Here is a 13,367-nt window from a genome sequence, read left to right as displayed (position 1 = left end):
TTCAATTCTATGTATCTGCAAGGGACACAAATTCTCACCTTATGCCATCAACCAAAATCTGCAAGCCCATTCAAACACATCTATTTCCCGTGTCTGCAAAGATAGCTCACACTTTCGCAAGGCAGGAATGTCTAAATAGAAACAGCTTTTGACACATTTCCCAACACGTTTGCTAACACTGGAATTAACTGACAGATTCCAACCCCCAAATTGAATCTTGAAGATAGAAAAAGTAACAGAAGTGAAATCCCAGTTCTCTCTGTCCTCGTATCCATTCGACCATTGTACCATTTAGTTTATATCGCTCAGCCTTCCTTCCAAAATCTATCACTTCCCACTTCTCAGCATTAAAGTTGACCTGCCCTGTGTCTGTCCAATGATCTGTTGGAAAGTAAGCTGTCAAGAGGACATAAAGAGTCATAGAGTCATACAGCATAGAAACAGGCCCTTCGGCCCCCGGGTCCATGCCAACCATAATGCCTATCTCTACTAATCCCACCTGCCTGCATTAATTCCATATCCCTCTTTGCCTTCCTCATTCAAGTACCTGTCCAGATGCCTCTTAAATGCTGCTACTGTTTCTGCCTCCACTACCTCCTCAGGCAGCTCATTCCAGATACCCACAATTCTTTGTGTGAAACATTTACCCCTTTAATCCCCTTTAAACCTTCTCCCTCTCACCTTAAATCAATGCCCTCTAGTTTTAGTCACCACTACTATGGGAAACAGACTCTGGCTATCTACCCTATCTATGCCTCTCATAATTTTATATACCTCTATCATGTTCTCTCTCAACCTCCTACGCTCCAGGGAAAACAGACCCAGCCTATCCAATCTCTCTTGATAACTCAAGCCCTCCAAACCAGGCAACATCCTTGTGAATCTTTTCTGCACCCTCTTCAGCTTAATCACATCTTTCCCGTAGTGTGGCGACCAGAACACGCAGTTCTCCAAATGCAGCCTAACCAACGTTATGTACAACTGTAATGTGACGTCCTAACTCTTGTACTCATTGCCTCGGCTGATGAAGGCAAGCATGCCATACGCCTTCTTCACCACCCTGTCTATCTGTGTTGCCACTTTCAGGAACTATGTACTTGCACTCCAAGGTCTCTCTCCTCAACAACACTCCCCAGGGCCCTGCCATTCACTGTATATGTCCTGCCATGAATTAACTTCCCAAAATGCATCACTTCACACTTGTCTGGGTTAAATTCCATTTCCCAATCCTTTGCCCATTTTCCCAGTTGATCTATATCCTGTTGTAACCTTAGGCAACCTTCTTCACTGTGCACTATACAACCAATTTTGGGGTCATCTGCAAACTTACTAATCATGCCCCCTACATTCACATCCAAGTCATTAATATATGTGACAAACAACAGAGGGCCCAGCACCGATCCCTGCGACACACCACTGGTCACCGGCCTCCAATCTGAAAAACAACCCTCCACTACCACCCTCTGCCTCCCAGCACCAAGCCAATTTTGTATCCAATTTACTAGCTCACCCTGGATCCCATGTGTTTGAACCTTCTGGACCAGCCTACCATGTGGGACCTTGTCAAAGGCGTTGCTAAAGTCCAAGTAGACAACGTCCATCGCCCTGCCCTCGTCAATCCTCTTGGTCACCTCCTCGAAAAACTCAATCAAATTCGTGAGACATGATTTCCCACGCACAAAGCCATGCTGACTATCCCTAATCAGACCATGCCTTTCGAAATGCATATAAATCCTGCCTCTCAGAATCCCTTCCAATAACTTTCCCAACACTGATGTCAGGCTCAGCAGCCTGTAGTTCCCTGGATTATCCCTGCTGCCCTCTTAAATAAAGGCACAACATTAGCTTTCCTCCAGTCTTCTGGTACCACATCTATGGCTAACGATGATACAAAAATCTCTGCCAGGGTCCCAGCAATCTCCTCCCTTGCTTCCCATAGCATCCTGGGATACACTTGGTCAGGCCCTGGGGATTTATCCACCTTAATGCACTTCAAAACCTCCAACACGTCCTCCTTTGTAATGTTGATATGCTCCAGGATATCGCTGTTCTGTCCCTTGAACTCACTAGCTTTCATGACCTTATCCACAGTAAATACTGATGATAAATATTCATTTAAGACCTCGCCCATTTCCCGTGGCTCCACACATAGATTGCCACACTGATCCTTAAGGGGACCTACTCTCTCCCTAGCTACCCTTTTACTCTCAATATACATATAGAATCTTTTAGGATTCTCCTTTATCTTATCTGCTGGGGAAATCTCATGGCCCATTTTTGCCCTCCTAATTTCCTTCTTAAGTGTACTCCTACATCCCCTATACTCCGAGGGACTCGCTCGATCCCAGCTGCCTATACCTGACATATGCCTCCTTCTTTGTCCTGACCAGACCCTCAATATCCCTCATCAACCAAGGTTCCCTAAACTTGCCAGTCTTGTCCTTCCATCTAACAGGAACATGCCGGCCCTGACCTCTTCCTATCTCACTTTTAAAAAGACTCCCACTTGCCAGACGTCCCTTTACCTGCAATCAGCCTCTCCCATTCAACTTTTGAGAGTTCCTGTCTGATGCCATCGAAATTAGCCTTCCCCCATTTTTGGACTTCAACTTGAGGACCAGTTCTATCCTTTTCCATAACTATCTTGAAGCTAATAGAGTTATGGTCACTGGTCCCAAAGTGTTCCCCCACTGACACATCAACCACCTGCCCATCCTCATTTCCAAAGAGGAGGTCGAGTGTAGCCCCTTCTCTAGTGGGGCCATCCACATACTGCTTCAGAAAATTTTCCAGGGCACACTTAACAAATTCTTCCCCACCTGATCCCTTAGCACCAAGGCAGTCCCAGTCAGTATTATGGAAGTTAAAATCACCTACTATAACAACCCTATAATTCCTACATATATCTTTGATTTCCCTACTTATATGCTCCTCCACTCCCCTGTGACTATTGGGGGGCCTATAGTATAATCCCATCAAAGTGATCACCCCTTTCTTATTTCTAACTTCTACCCATATGGCCTCGCTGGACATTGCCCCTGGGATATCCTCTCTAAGTACTGCCGTGATGTCCTCCCTAATCAATAATGCAATTCCCCCTCCTCTCTTACTTCCACCTCTGTCACGCCAGAAGGAGCAGTACCCTGGAACATTGAGCTACCAGTCCTGCCCATCGCTCAACCACGTTTCCGAAATAGCTGTAATATTAGAATCCCATGTACTGATCCATGTTCTGAGTTCATCTGCCTTACCTGTAAGGCTTCTTGCATTAAAGTAAATGCAGTTTAGCCTATCAGACCTTCCACACTCTCTGTCCTGCCCCTGCCCGGCCTGTCTACTGGACTTTCTTGCTTTAACTCTTTTCAACTCTCTTTTTAACTGCTTTAACGCTCTTTAAACATTTGCCATTGCCTATCCATCATCATCCCTTTAAGTAACGTTTCCCAATCCGTCATGGCCAACTTGCGCCTAATACCTTCGTAGTTTCCTTGACTAAGATTCAGAACCCTTGTCTCAGAATCAACTACATCACACTCCATTTTGATATAGAATTCCATCATATTATGATCGCTCATCCCCAAGGGGTCTCCCACCACTAGATTGTCAAATATTCTTCTCTCATTACACAATACCCAATCTAGAATGGCCTGTTCTCTAAAATAAAAGCAAAATACTGTGGATGCTGGAAATCTGAAATAAAAACAAGAAATGCTGGAACCACTCAGCAGGTCTGGCAGCATCTGTGGAAAGAGATCCAAAGAAGGGTCACTGACCTGAAACGTTAACTCTGCTTCTCTTTCCACAGATGCTGCCAGACCTGCTGAGTGGTTCCAGCATTTCTTGTTTTTATGGCCTGTTTTCCAGTTGGTTCCTCAACGTATTGGTCCAGAAAACCATCCCGGAAACACTCCAAGAATTCCTCCTCTGCGGTATTGTGACTAATTTGATTTGCCCAATCTATATGCAGATTAAGGTCACCCATAATTACAGATGTTCATTTATCGCATGCATCTCTAAGTTCCTGTTTAATGCCATTCCCAACATCACCACTACAGTTTGGGGCTCTATATACAACCCTCACTAACGTTTTTTACCCCTTAGTGTTTCTCAGCTCTACCCATACAGATTCCACATCATCAGAGCTAATATCTTTCCTCACTATTGCGTTAATTTCCTCTTTAACCAGCAATGCAACTCCACCGCCTTTTGCTTTTTGTCTGTCCTTCCTAAAAACTGAATATCCCTGGATGCTCATTTCCCATCCCTGGTCTCCATTATCCCGACTATATCATACCCGTTTACATCTATTTGCCCGATTAATTCATCCACTTTATAGCGAATGCTCTGCATGTTAAGGCACAAAGCATTAAGGCTTGTCTTTTTAACATTACTTATCCTCTTCCCACTATTTTTCACTGTGGCCCTCTTTGATTCTGGCCCTTGAATTCTCTGCTTATCACTTTTATTATTCCCCTTATTGTCTTTTGTTCTTGTTTTTGATCCTCCCTCCTCTGACTCCTTGCAGAGGTTCCCATCCCCCTGCCATTTTAGTTTAAACCCTCCCCAACCACTCTAGCAAATACTTCCCCTGGACATCAGTCCCAGTCCTGCCCACATGTAACCCGTCCAGTTTGTACTGGTTCCACCTCCCCCAGAACCGGTCCCAATGCCCAAGGAATCTAAAACCCTCTCCCTCACACCATCTCTTCAGCCACATATTCATCCGAAAGATCCTGCTATTTCTACTCTGACTAGCACGTGGCACTGGTAGTAATCCTGCGATCACTACCTTTGAGGTCCTACTTTTCAACTTACTTCCTAGCTCCCTATATTCTGCTTTTAGGACCTCATCCTTTTTTTTTACCTATGACGTTTGTACCAATGTGTACCATGACCACTGGTTGTTCACACACCCCCTTCAGAATGTCCTGTAACTGATCTGAGACATCCTTGACCCGAGAACCATGGAGGCAACACACCATCCTAGAGTCTCTTTTGCGGCTACAGAAACGTCTATCTGTACCGCTTACAATTGAATCCCCTATAACTATTGCATTCCCACACTTTTTACTCCTCCCTGTGCAGCAGAGCCAACCGTGGTGCAACGAATTGGGCTGTTGCTGTTTTCCCCTGAGAGGCCATTCCCCCCAACAGTATCCAAAGCAATATACCTGTTTTTCAAGGGAATAGCCACAGAAGATTCCTGAACTGCCTGCCCAGTCCTCTTGCTCTGCCTGGTGGCCACCCATTCCCCTCCTGCCTGTGGGGTCTGAGCCTGCGGTGTGACCACCTCTCTGTAATTGCTATCCACGATACTCTCCCACCTAGTGGATGCTCCACAGTGTCCCCAGCTGCCACTCCAGCTCCAAAACCTGGGCTTCCAGGAGCTGCAGCTGCACACACTTCCTGCACACGTGCTAGTCTGGGACACTGGAAATGTTCCCGGCCTCTGACATGGAGCACAAGGTGCACACCACGGCTTTGAGCTCTCCTGCCATAACTTAATCCTTTCAATTAAATTAAACCTTCTGGAAGATCTTCATGTCCAATAATATCAGTTACTCTAGGGCCCTTCTTCCCTGGTCCTCGTTACTACAGAACTCCCTAAAAAAGACCACTACTTACTATATTTGAAATACACTTTAAACTTTTAAACTTTTCTTACCTAAGAGACTTACCCAGCTATTTAGAGCTATTCCCTAACAGCAGTGACTCACCAACCAAACACCGTGCAGCTTTCCTATGGTGTCACTGTTAGCTTTTTATTTTCAAAACTCTGGCGCGCTGGAAGAGGTTCCATTGCTGTCCGCTCCTCTCCACTCTGCTCCTGAAGGTAAGAGACTGGGCCTCAATCCTTGGGATTAATTTATAGGCTCCGCTCTCGGCGTTCTCCCTACAGGTCCGCTCCGCTCCCGGAAGGTAAGAAGCTTGTGCTTCCTTGTTCTGAATTCCCCCAACAGAAGAAATAGTTTCTCTCGCTTTACCCCATCAATCCCTTTATCGTTTTAAGCTCCTCAAGGGAATACAGGCCAAACTTATGCAATCTGTTCTTATAATTTAACCCATAAACCCCAGTATCATTCTGGTGAATCTGTGGAGAGAGAAGCAGCGTTAACGTTTCAGGTCAGTGACCCTTCTTCCGAACTGTCAAAGTCAAAGACTGTTTCAAAGTCAAAATGGATACATTGAAGCTCTGTTTTCTCTCTCTCTCTGTATGGTTGTTACTTGGCAACGCTTTGGCTCACTGACTCTGGAGCTCGCTCCATTAAAGAAGTATTGATATTTTACAGCCTTAAAGGTGCACTGCAATATTTCCTGATGAGAAAAAAAAACACAGGACCTTGACAGGTTGGTGTCAGTCTGAGCAATTCTAAGCATCTCACAGTCAGTGCTGACACATAACTGAAGTTAGAGTACTGCCGTTTCAATCTAGCATCCAATTCTCTGTCTGATCTTCAACGCTGTTCACTTTTGACCATTTCGTAGCCATTTGTTGTTAGAAACTAAAATTAAAATAATGCAACGAAAGAGCTGTCCCTGTGGTTCTAACGGCGGTGTGTGCACTCAGCTTTTTTCTGAACATTGCCATTTATTTCCGTTATGAGCCCCACTATATTACTGACAGAAGACAGTGGGCTGCTCACAACTGAGATCAAGATGACTGTAAGAAATTGGAAATAAGAAAATTACCGAAGAAATAGATCAGTGATGTAAAGTGGCACCCATTGCACATCCCTCTCTGTCTCACTGGTACAGTTCTAGGTCAAGTAGAACGAGAAGGTACGAACTTCAGTGGCCACAGATTTAACTGATTACAGGTGAGAGAATCCGTACAGTATCCGAACTGGTAAAGGTTCACCCTGCCCTTGCCATATTTGATTCAATCAAACATTCCTCTGGGATATTTTCCCTCTTACAATTCTGACTGCTTGTGCATCTTTAATTTTATTCACTCCACCATTGGTAGTGGTGCCTTAAACTGCCGAGCTCCCAAGTTCTAGAATTCACCCACTGCCTCCCACCCCCCAAGAAAACCTCCCTGCGCGCGCTCTCTCTCTCTTGCTGTTTCCTCTTTAAAAAACGTACTTCTTTGATCAAGCTTTTGGCCACTTGCCTTAATGTCTTCTTGTATGGCTCAGTGTCAACTTTTGTTTGTTATGCTCCTGTGAAGCGTTTGGAATGCTTTGCTATTGTGAAGGCACTATATACATGCAAGATTTTGTTGTTGAACAGCTTTCACAAATATTCTCCTGCTAAGGTCTTCAACGACTTTCTGTTAAATAGACTTTTCTTATGGGACGTTAGCTTCGGTGTCGAGGCTGGTATATATTGGCCATCACTAACTGCCCTTGCCAAGGTGTTAGTGAGATGTCTCCTTGAACCACTGCAGTCCATATGGTGTCGGCACTCCCACAGTGCTAATACGGAGGGAGTTCCAGATTTTGACCCAGCGATGATGAAGGAACGGCGATATTTTCCCAAGTTAGGATAGCATGTACCATGGAGGGGAACTGCTGGGACAGGTACCTGTTGCCTTCATTTTTGTGAGCAGTGGAGGTTGTAGGTTTGGGAGGTGCTTTTGAAGAAGCCGTGATGAATTGTTGCAGAGCATCTTTTAGATGGTACACACTGCAGCTACAAAGCAAAGCAGCAATTATGAAGGGACTGCATGTTTAAGTGTCTGAATGGGTTGTTAATCAAGTTGGCTAGCTTAGCATCAATTGTCATTTCTGTAAGAGAGTCCCAAACCTCTACCACCCTTCATGCATAGAAGTGCTTCTTGATTTAACTCCTGAAAGGTCTGTCTTTATTATTTAGATTATGCCCCCAAGTCCGAGACTCCTGAAGCAGCAGAAAAGGTTTCCCTCTGTCTAACCAATCTTTTCCCTTAAGTTCCTTAATGTCTTGAAAGCTTTGATCAAATCACCACTTAGCCTTCTAAATTCCAGGGAAATACCACCCCAGTGAGTATAACCTCTCCTTGTAAATTAACCCTTGGAGTCAGTCCAGTTATCATTCCTGTTAGCCGACACTGTACTACCTCCAATGCCAATATATTCTTCCTAAGGTTTGATGAGCAGAGCTGCTCACCTCACTCTAGGTGTGGACCAACCAAGGCTTGTACAGATTAAATATGACTTCTCTCCCCTTATATTACAGTTCTCTAGATAAAACGGCCAGGATTCCAGGAGCATTTTGATTATTTTCTGTATCTGTCCATGGCATTTTAATGATCCGCATACCTGGACCCCCACCTCTCTTTGGCCATCCATTCTTTCTAGCTTTTCACCATTTATAAATTACCCTATTCTATCTTTTCAGGCACAAAGTGGATGACTGAACATTTGCTTACATTGAAGCTCATTTGCCACAGTTTTGTCCATTCACTTAATCTACCAATATCTATGTGTGATTTTATGCTTCCATCTACACTGCTTACACTGCCGCCTAACTATGAGCCAGCAGCAGATTTGGACATGTGGCTTCCTATCCCATCATCTAAATCACTCATCACGTGCAAAGCACTGCTATTTCTTGAGGATGGGGCTGTTTATGGAACCTTCTAACGCTGTGAGCTGTTTAATTGTACATGACCATTTATACTGGATTTTGTGGGACTGCCGGTCTTTGATCTGATCCATTGCTTGTAGGATCACTTACCTTTTTTATTCATTCATGGAATGTGGGCATCACTGACTAGGCCAGCATTTATTGCCCATCCTTCATTGCCCTTGAGAAGGGGTAGTGAGCTGCCTTCTTGAATGGCTGCAGTCCTTGGGATGTTGATACACCCATGCTGCTGTTCGGAAGGGAGTTCCAGGATTTTGACTCAGTGACGGTGAAAAAGCGGTGATACAGTTTCAAGAGATGTTGGTGTGACTTACAGGGGAACTTGCAAATGGTGGTGTTCCTATGCATCTTCTGTCCTTGTTCTTCTAGGTGGTAGGGGTCACGGATTTAGAAGGTGCTGGCGAAGGAGTTGGTTAGTTGCCGCAGTGCATCTTGTAGATGGTACATTCTGCTGTCTCTATTGATAGTATGGTGCTTCTGCTGTTTAGCACGTATGTAGCCTTGTGTTGTAGCTTTACCAGGTTGGAAATTCAGTGTTAGGTATGCCTTGTGCTGTTCCTATACCTCTTCTGCACTGCTCATTGAGCAAGGATTGGTCCCTTATCTTGATATTGATAGCAATGGGGCGGGGCAGGGGAAGAGTTTGCAGGCCATGAGGCTACAGATTTGGTGGAACACAATTCTGCTGTTGCTGATGGCCCACAGCGCCTCCTGTATGCTCAGTTTTGAGTTGCTAGATCTGCTCCTAATTTATCTCATTTAGTTTAGAGATACAGCACTGAAACAGGCCCTTCGGCCCACCGAGTCTGTTCCGACCATCAACCACCCATTTATACTAATCCTATATTCCTACCACATCCCCACGTGTCCCTATATTTCCCTACTAGGGGCAATTTATAATGGCAAATTTACCTACCAACCTGCAAGTCTTTTGGCTTGTGGGAGGAAACCGGAGCACCAGGAGAAAACCCACGCAGACACAGGGAAAACTTGCAAACTCCACACAGGCAGTACCCAGAATTAAACACGGGTCGCTGGAGCTGTGAGGCTGCGGTGCTAACCACTGCACCACTGTGCCGCCTGGTGGTAGTGCATGGTGGTAGTGCCACACAATATGATGCGTCTGACTATGCCAAGCTGTTGTCTGTTTAGTCTGTGGGGCCATTCTCCCAGCAAGAAATCAGGTCACTGAAGTGACTTATTTCTGGGCTTCTGTGACATGGAGAAAGCTTCTTTGATGTGCCCGAGAAGCGTCAAACGATGACATTCATCCTTCTGGGGAAGGGAAAACATCTGTGGGAAAAAATCAGGTTACCGGCGAATTTCATGTCCTTATGAAGCCTTACAGATGCATTTTGAGTGCCATCCTGAACTACTGGCGCCCTCAGCTGAAAGAGCACAAAGGCTTCGCAGAAATATGGATTAAGATGACACGAAAATTCATATCGAGCCCATTGCTCACCTAACTAACAATATGGATCCTCCAAACACCATCTTTGCATCATTGCCTTTGTAAAAGATTCACTATTAATGAGAGAATAGAATACCTTATATGATCAGCACGATTGAGCTTGTAAGCATTGCCAAGAATTTTCACAGTTTTGCATGGAGCCACGCTGAGGTCAGCTGGAGCACAGCTGAAATGGAGACTGAAAATAAAACTTCCTCTACTTTGCTGCAACCCATTTCTTCAGTTGAAATCTCAGAACAGCAATACGTACTGCATCAATTTGATATTGTTTTACCCGCTAACTATCAGTACCATGGCGTCTCCGAGTGGCACATATCCGCTCGCACCTCTCCCTTCACCCCGATCCCATTCCAAATCCTCAACATCAAGTAAAGGCCACAAGTCAGGTGTGTGAGGGAATATAGACCAATCGACAGGATGGGTGCAGGAACTATACAACTCAAGAAGCTCGATCTCATACGGGACAGAGCAGTTCCCTTCATCAGTGCCCATGTCCCTGAGCTCAGTGTCCTTCCCTTTGCAGCTGACACACGATGGTTCCTGAAAATACAGTTTATCGGATGCACTGCAGCAAACCATCAAGTTTAAATCGACAGCACCTTCCTCACCTGTAACCTCTCCCAACGAGAAGCACAGGAACAAAATGTCATTTGAACATCATCATTTGTAAGTCACATAGCATTCTAGCTTAGACATATGTCACAATTTGTTCAAGGTGACTGTATCTGTATCCTGGGATTCCCTTCCTGGCATCATCGCTGCTGCACCATCAGAAGGAGAGCAGCAGGTAAAATTGAAGGCTGGCCATCACATCCTCAGGGCTGCAAGGAATTGGCCAGACATGAAGCCTTGCCAGCACAAGAAAACAAATCAATTACCGCACGAAAAAATGAATTTCATAGAAATTGCAACACGAAAGCAGGTCGTTGGGGCAGATCAACCCATGTCTGTATTTGTCATCTACATAAGCAATAGTTTTAATCATATCTGGTCGCACTGCTCCAATATTACTTTATTCATTGGTCTTTAAACATCATATCAAACCCGTCAAAGTTGTCACAGTCTCTGCTTCAATCAATAACTCCAAAAATCCAAGCCACAACTTCACAATTCTAGGTGTCACAAAGTTTTTTCTGTTCTCTGTCCTAAATCTCTTTCATTTACTCTCAAGATCTATGTTCACTGCTGATAGACCCATCAATCGTTGCATCTATCTATTCTGCTCCAGGCTTTCATTACTGCAACCATCTCTATTAATTCAGCCTGAAATCTCTTCTCTTCTGATTGAAAACGAACTCATTTTTCATATTTGGATTTATTCATGTCCGACATCATGCTAGTGAGTTTACTACGCTGTGTCCTCACTATTACATCCAAATTGGCCAACAGTGTTGTGTCCAAAACAGCACAAAATACTGCAGGTTTGGTCTCACAAAGGTCTGGTATAGATTCACCACTAAATCTCTATATTTATATTCCATAACACCTGCCATCAAACACAATATTACATTGTTTTTATGGTGGTCTGACTCTTGAGGTTATGATTTCGATAGATTCCTAATTGACAAGGGAGTTAAAGGTTATAGCAGGTAAACAGAAAGGTCGAGTTGATGCCATAACCAGATCTGCCATGATCTTATCAAATGGCGGAGCAGGTTCGAAGGAACAGCAGGCCTACTCCTGCTCCAAATTCGGATGTCAGTGTGTTGAAAGATCTTTATTATTTGAACCTGTCAAGGCGCTCTGCTATGTCACATCATCCTGCAATTCGGCATTCAAAGTGCGTGGACATTAATAACCGGAAAAACAACCGTAACCAGAGATTCTGAAGGGGATGATTCTGCCTCCTCAACTTGTTCAAATTCTTATAAATTTATAAATCAAGTGGACTCTTCCAAACTGTGAGATGTGTTACCCGTAGAACTTTAAAAGACATTGTGCAAATTTGCAAAGAAAATGCCAGGCAATTAATTTAAGTTTGATTTCACTTACTTTATTCAAAAATTATTTAAATAATTTAACAATGAGATAATACGGATATTTCACCATATTCCTGATCTCCGCTCTGAATCTCCTTTGTGTCAGTGCATAAATACAAGTGTTTGTACAGGAGCTGGAGCACATCAACAGAAATGTGATTCTAATTGCTAAATAAAGTGAGTTTGAACCTTGGAAAGTGACTGTCTGTGTGACACCGACACAGATGTGTATTACGGTAATAGGCGCCGACAACACAATAAAAGTGCCCGAGATAGCAAAGAGTAGAATGATGGATGTTCTTCTGTTCTTCATCTCGGGATCACTGCCGGTTTTTCCATTGTTGTGGCTCTTCAGGGTTTTGCGAGCTCCACTGGCTAATAAAATGTGCCTGACGGTGAGAGAGTTCAACAGCAGCAGCAAAGGAATTGGAAGTAATGTACTTGAGAGGTTTGTAATCCATTGGTGAACCTTCCATGCGGGTGAAGTAAAATATCCTGTGATGGTGCGGCAGCCCCACTGTATATTGTTGAGAATATAATCGGGTTCATAGCGGAAAGGCATGGGAATATTGATCAAAATGTTGAGCACACACATGGTCGTTACAACCATGGTGGCTGTCCTTTCGGTGCAATATCTTGATTTCAATTTCTGGCAACAAATTGTGACGAAACGGTCAAAGGTGAACGACATTGTGAACCAGATAGAGAGCTGAATGCTAAACCCTTGCATGAAGACAGTAAAACGACACGCGGAAGTGTAGTTCAGCAGTGAATCTGGAAAATGATACTTGATGATTTGGTTCACAATAACATTAAAGATAAGGACCATGAGGTCTCCCACTACCATGGCCATCATATAACGAGTGATTCCTTTGGAAAGACCGCATTTCCTTTGGAAAAGAACCAAAACTGACAGGAGGTTTGCTGGGAGAAATGCAAAAACAGGAAATTTAACAGAACATTCAACAGAGATGAACACTGACAGCAAGTTGGAAATCTGGTGTGAAGAATGACAAGACTTGGATTTGCGGGGGCGGGGGCGGGATGAAAGCTCTCAGACCTGAAAGGTTAACTTTGCTTCTCTCTCCACAGATCCTGCCACACCTGCTGAATATTTCCAGCACTTTTTGTTTTTATTTCAGATTTCCAGCATCTGCAGTCCTTTGCTTTTATTTTAGCTAATCGTGAACCTCGATTATAATAACGTGTCACATAGCAGCTGGTGTAACGTTCGCCCTCTCTTTGCCAAACATTTTTTCCCTGTGGTAACTTTATGATTTCCTGATATGAAACAATCAATGGGAGCATTGTTAATAAAACATGCTGGTTCAGAAGCTCATGGACTC

The 13,367-nt window shown here is 44.1% G+C and overlaps 1 protein-coding gene across 1 annotated transcript; it reads right to left on the bottom strand.

Annotated features, from left to right (window-relative positions):
* Positions 1-12,046: 12,046 nt before the first annotated feature.
* Positions 12,047-12,904, bottom strand: LOC137345956 (probable G-protein coupled receptor 139). Its single transcript, XM_068009214.1, has one exon. It carries the CDS (start codon positions 12,875-12,877, stop codon positions 12,047-12,049), a length of 831 nt encoding a protein of 276 aa, XP_067865315.1. The 5' UTR covers positions 12,878-12,904.
* Positions 12,905-13,367: the final 463 nt, after the last annotated feature.

The sequence above is a fragment of the Heterodontus francisci genome, chromosome 29 (genome assembly GCF_036365525.1).
Source record: "Heterodontus francisci isolate sHetFra1 chromosome 29, sHetFra1.hap1, whole genome shotgun sequence".
Classification (NCBI taxonomy): Eukaryota; Metazoa; Chordata; class Chondrichthyes; order Heterodontiformes; family Heterodontidae; genus Heterodontus; species Heterodontus francisci.
This window is presented reverse-complemented; position numbering and strand designations above follow the sequence as displayed.